The sequence below is a fragment of the Schistocerca cancellata genome, chromosome 1 (assembly GCF_023864275.1).
Source record: "Schistocerca cancellata isolate TAMUIC-IGC-003103 chromosome 1, iqSchCanc2.1, whole genome shotgun sequence".
Taxonomy (NCBI): Eukaryota; Metazoa; Arthropoda; class Insecta; order Orthoptera; family Acrididae; genus Schistocerca; species Schistocerca cancellata.
Window position 1 is genome coordinate 888,402,940 of NC_064626.1, and position 6,000 is coordinate 888,408,939.

The 6,000-nt window shown below is 36.2% G+C and overlaps 1 protein-coding gene across 3 annotated transcripts in view; it reads left to right on the forward strand.

Annotated features, from left to right (window-relative positions):
- LOC126190737 (ankyrin repeat domain-containing protein 13D) overlaps window positions 1-6,000 on the forward strand; it is a 124,432-nt gene extending 118,432 nt beyond the window's left edge. For 2 of the 3 annotated variants that reach the window (XM_049931234.1, XM_049931242.1), the window contains 3 exons: window positions 956-1,056; window positions 3,783-3,871; window positions 5,205-6,000. In XM_049931234.1, the coding sequence (XP_049787191.1) occupies window positions 956-1,056; window positions 3,783-3,871; window positions 5,205-5,454 (440 nt within the window). In that variant the 3' untranslated portion in view covers window positions 5,455-6,000. The other variant, XM_049931252.1, reaches the window with a different exon arrangement.

Here is a 6,000-nt window from a genome sequence, read left to right on the forward strand (position 1 = left end):
ATTAAGCAGTGTTTACCCACATAGAGACTTGTATGTGTAGAACTGACATCCTTTTGGACTGTGCTCAGTCAAGAAGCTGCAACTCAGAGCCTTCCTCCACCGGGAGATACATCCCCTTTGCATAGATTATGGAGCTGAAGTATGTATTTGCCCTTGTGGCACTGCATTAAGAGAGCTGTCACATCAGAAAATTTATCAAATGCATTGATTGTGCGCTCTTAAAGCAATAGATTAACTCTTTCCAAAAGGCACAATGTATAATGCAACTACATGTATACATTTTTAAAAGAACCAAGTAACATGCAGTCTGATGTGATTTTAAGAATGTATGATACTGAGAACAAGAAGACTGAAATTGATTGAATGGAGAACAGGGATGGGGTAGAGGATGGTGGATAACTAGGAAGGCATGTTGTGAGACTAAAAAACATCCATTTGAGAAAAGCTGGTCTATAAGTTGGATTTGGAGAGGACATAATCTGAAATGCCCAGGATGGAAACACTTGAAGATGGTGCAAAGGACACTGAGCTACATGCTCTTCAGCTGAGTTTCATGCTAACCTTTTGAGTACAATTTGGTAATAAAGCCAATAGAAATGGGGAGTTTGTTTATGATCATGCCCACACTGAATGATGTGCTATGGTTGCACCAAAGTTGATATTTGAGAGTAGATGCTTTTACAGATTTTCCTGTCTTGACTTATGTTTTACCAGTGAGGGAATATGTGGATGGGTAGTTTCTAGATCCAGGCGTAGACAATGTTAGTGTTTATCATGTCTTTGAAACAAAACAAAATGAAGGACTGTCATGGGATTATTTAAAACATTTGAATGAATTCAAAAGTGAGTGTATGTAAAAATTTCTGATAAACGGCTTGTGTTGAGATTCACGATAAATGCATGTAAATCACCATCAAGTGCAAATAATGTATTTCAGTGATGTGTCTGTTTCCAGGTGCTGAGGTACGCAGACAGTTCAGTATGGAAGAAGAAGATGAACTGCTGCAGTTTGCAATTCAGCAGTCTCTTATTGAAGCAGGCAGTGAAAAAGATGAGGTATATTTAAAGAAATATAAAACCTTTTGCAGGAATCAATTTCTGTGCATGCAAACACTTGAAGACACTGTGTGAGGAAAAGTTAAGATCTTTTTTTGACTGACATGTAAATTTTATTATGATGAGACATGGTAACATAAGTAAAATTTCAGTTTAATCTCCTTAATAGTTATATTTACTTAACTTTTTAAAAGTAGTCATATTCTTTCAGGTTTACTTAGTTTCTCACATTGAGATGAGATGGCTCCAGATTTTCTTGTCTAAGGGTCTGATTCTCGAAGCTGAAAATCTAACATCAGCTCCTCATGGTTGGTGTGAACTAAATAAATTGGGAGATAGTTGTTGCATAAGTTTTTGATGTAAATATATTTTTCACTGAATTTTCTCACATGTTAGGATATCATACAGTAGTTTGATTTTTCACATTAACAAAGCCGAAGTTACATTGATTGTTCGCACCTGTTATACAAAAATATGTCCGATCACGTCAGAGGCAAGCTAACCACTCCATCACTCTGCAAAAATAACAGTATTCCAAAGGAATTACAATTTTTATTATCAAATGAATTCCTACTACTTTTTGTTATCTTATTAATTTTTATTATTATTTCATAAATGATTTCAGAAATAAACATAGTAAACAATAGAGGATTGTGTAATTAATAAAAGAAATTTTAAGTGTGCAAATAATTCATAATTTCATATGTTTATTAAAAAGATTTTAACTGTATATTCAGAACTAGTACTTACTGATTATCACATCAAAACTAAAATATTTTATAAAGTAATTCCTTTTCATAAATTTTAGCTGGAAATATACCGTACTGTGTATAAAAGTATATGAAAGTTTTCAGAAAAGCTGTTGAGATAATATTAACCTGTCCAAAATTCGAAAAATTATACTGGAATCGACAACTACTGCTGAGGAAAAGTAATGCTAGAGGAGGATGTCCTGTTACAATACTATACTGTGCCATCATAAAATTTTATTGAAATTCATTCAAAGCAGGTGGAAATTTATGAGTTAAATACCTCATTTTCAACAGTTAACAAATTGTTGCTGACTTCTTACATGCAATAATATCTTTAGGAGGATGAGCCACATTAAGGAAATTGAAAAGTCAAGCTATAGCCATTTCAGTAGGAGCAGCATGGTACATCTCACATACAGAATAAACCATGAGATAGCTTTGTACAGGACAATATGTTGAATGTTGATGAAGCCCAATGTAAACACAAATTTCTCAGTAGTGTTAAAAGAATTAACTGATTTTATTTGCCTGCACAAAAAATGTGCCTGTCAAATTAAGGGTTACAGTCAGTACTTTCTGGGAAGTGATACTTGAGACTGATCTTTCCAAGGATAAAACATAGTCAGTGAATACTACACAATACCTCTGGTTGTTTCAGATTGAAAAATACATGCAAACAGGCCTCCGTTGCAAGTTAGCTCTGTAAAATATTTTACACTAAATATTTAAATATTTTAAACTAACATCCCCCCCGCAGAGACTTTATTTGTGAAACTATCATCAAACAACTGTGCACCTGTAAAATCACAACAGACTGTTTACAGTCCTGTATGGATTATAACAACCTGTTTTGGCGAAGACAACTTCCCAAATTATGTTCAGTACTTTACTGTAATTGAACATCAACTTATGAAATATCCCATGTAACCTCAATTGTTTCTTAAAATCAATAATACCAGTGATTCACTCATACCATCAAGCCTGGCTACATCTGGAATGTTTAAGAATTAAGGTCATATAACCATTCTCAACTTCAACTAAAACAGGACTACTACTAAAACTACATTTCAGAACCATTAAAATGAATAAATGATCAACTTTACCACCAATTTTAATAATGATTTCATTGTTTTCCTTGGCTGTCGGGATGCTGCTTGCAGCCAGCTGCAGTGTGATATACAATCTTTGCCACTTGGTAGACTTCTGATGCTTGCAACTCAATCGCCTGTAGCTATAATGCCCCCCTTCCTCTGTCTCACTACAGAAGTTAACATACAACAACCTACAAAATTATTAAATAACTCATAATAATCATATTTTAGCCAAATATTCTTCCAATTATGAGGTAAGCCAATACCTTGGTACATGACGTTCAAACAGCACAATTTGATACAGTACAGTTCTTCCCTAGTGGACAGGCTGTCAGCCCATTCACTTTGGCAGGTCTTCATGCAAGCAGGTGAAAAGCATCTTGTGTTACACATATTTTGTAATTTCTAGAATCCTTGCCATTTTTCGAGACTCATAGTTCTCTGAAAGTTAGCTGAGAAATTTGGAAATTGACATATGTAAAAATACAAAAACTCTAACTGAAAGAGGTTCTTTTTTTCCCTAGTGAGATGGACTTACTTTCTAACTTTCTGATCCCCATTAGCCTCCCCTACCCACATTACAAGGCTTCATAACTGCTCACTCCTCCACAGAAAATAGTATTTGAACATTTGACCATTCTTTCTGATTACTTGCCACCAACTTAGCACGTCATCATCAGTGTGAGTAGTGGTCTGACTTCAGAATTGTGTATTTTCTATTTTGGGTATTTAATTCCCTTCGCCATATTATTGGCTTAAAACACATTGATGCATATGTAATGATAATGATCTAATTCTTTTTTAATTTTGTTAAGTAGGCATGGGCCCTAATTTTTCGTTTTCTAAATCACCAGTTTCCTTATGTTTTGAATATTGTTAACAGGTGGATATCTGGGAGGCCTTAAGAGCTCAGCGTCCATCCCGGCCTACCACTCCAAATGTACAAGCTGAGGAGGAGCGCCAGTTACAGAGGTAAGACAATATCCACCCAAATACTTTCAGTACGTGTGACGAGAGTTTTATTTTCCTGGCGGTTCTACATTTGCAGTGCCTACGAGGGTGTCCAGAATGGATTACTGAGTCCTTATAATCTCCCACACTGATCCTGCTTGGAAATTGTGATAAGAGACCTATTTGTATTACCTTTACTGTAAATGAAAGATTGTTGTGATCTCAGAAAGTCTTTCCATGCTCACCTAAAGAATAATAGTGTTGCAGAATAAAATCTGTAAAAGCATATGTAAGGATGTCCCAGAATTAGTAGCATTAATAGACTCTTAGTATCTATCACTGCAAAAATATTTCTAAGCTTAACAGAAAACCTGATGAGCTGGCCATAACTTAGCTTCAGGAGGAACAATTCCCAGTACTACCAATATAAACACGAAAATAACAAAAAGCAGAAAATAAAAAAAAAATGGAAGAACTAATCCTATCTTTTAAAACTGTATGTTTTGTTTTCAGAGAGGTTGTTTGAGGAAGGTTGTAAAAAGGGGGTGGAGGTTAGTTCACTCTGATGCTAATAAGTTGAGAGGAAACCCCTCTGTGTTTACTAATGTGCTTAACTACTGCTCTCCGGCCTAAATTCCTTCATCTTTGCGTTCTTCGCTCCTTACAACACCTGGGTCTGTTTCAAACTACGGTGTGTAAACCCCCCCCCCCCCCCCCAATCCTTTTCCAGCCCTCCACAACGAATACCTCTTTCCTTCTGAAGAAGGCACTTGTAATTGCAAAAGGTAGGAGTGCTTCTTTCTGTTTTAAGTGTTTTTTGGCAATACTGTGAGTTGGACCACCTTCTGAAGATAAGTATGGCCAATTTTTCCTTTGTCTATAAACTGAAATTTCTATTTTATACAGAGTATTTCTGTATGCATTTGTACCACACCTTAACAGTTAATAGCAGCTATCCTGCCAGAGACTGCATCATGTGTTGAAAAGTGACAAATCTTTCTTTCTATTCCTCTTGTATTTTATTTCCTGTCGAAAATTTTACATGCCCCACCCTCAACTTGAAACTACAAATTTCACTGAAGAAGTTAATGCATAAGTTCAATTTTCACATAAGATTTTTTTTCCTTTTTGTCCACGTTTGAAATTGCATATTCTATATCCATAAAGAGTGAAATGTACAGTAGCTCCTTCTACAAATTTAGGGTTTGAAAATAGTACATTGATTTTTCTTATTGCAGGTTGTTGTTCCTGTTAATGTAACTGACATACACTTAATCACAATACAATTTACATCTGCCTTGCTAGGAACTAGTAGTAGTTTTGTTGCTTCTGCAGTAGATGCTTTGCTTTGTAGGGCGATCCAGGCCAGCTTAGCGTTGTATCAGCACAACCTATCAAGCCCCAGTCCTGAGGAATCATCACCCACTGTGGAGTGGACACCAACTGCCAATGTGACAGAGAGGGGGCCTGATGGACGAGTGGAGCGTGAACTGCAGATCGCCTTGGCCTTGTCTCAGCGCGAATCTGAAGAAGAGCAGCGGCAGAGGCAACAAGAAGAGGAGACACTGAAACGTGTGCTAGAATTATCACTTACTGATAAGTGACACCTGTTGGTGTTTGTTCTCCACACTGTTGGCCAAGTTCCACAGATCAACAAATTATTTTCAGCTGTCTGACTTCTACATTACTGACACGTTTTATGTGTGAGACCTTGCTGAGACCTGTGTAGCATATGTGCTTCGAAAATGGTAATCTTTTCGTGGTTATGTTAACCTTTTCAGTTGTCAGTTGCATCAGTTTCTTCTTCCTTGAGGAATGATAATGAAACTGCAGAATGGTGTCAACAGTTTATGCAGGATATGTGCTTACTCTCAGTAAAGCTCTTGTACTGAAAGAAACTGCAATTCACTTACAGAATAGCCATCAAGGCAAGTGGAAAATTTTAATTGCAGATGTGGCACAAACTAATGAAGATTTGCTAAGCAAACTCTCAGAAATTTTTTTTTCTGTGAAGTGCTATCTGCCACAGAACTAATTGTACATGTATTATTTAGCACCATTAAAGTATTTACTGCCTGTACAAACAAGAAAGAGATGTATTTTATCTTTACTTTGTTATGTCTAGCCAGAAATAAAAGCTGACTATGGCA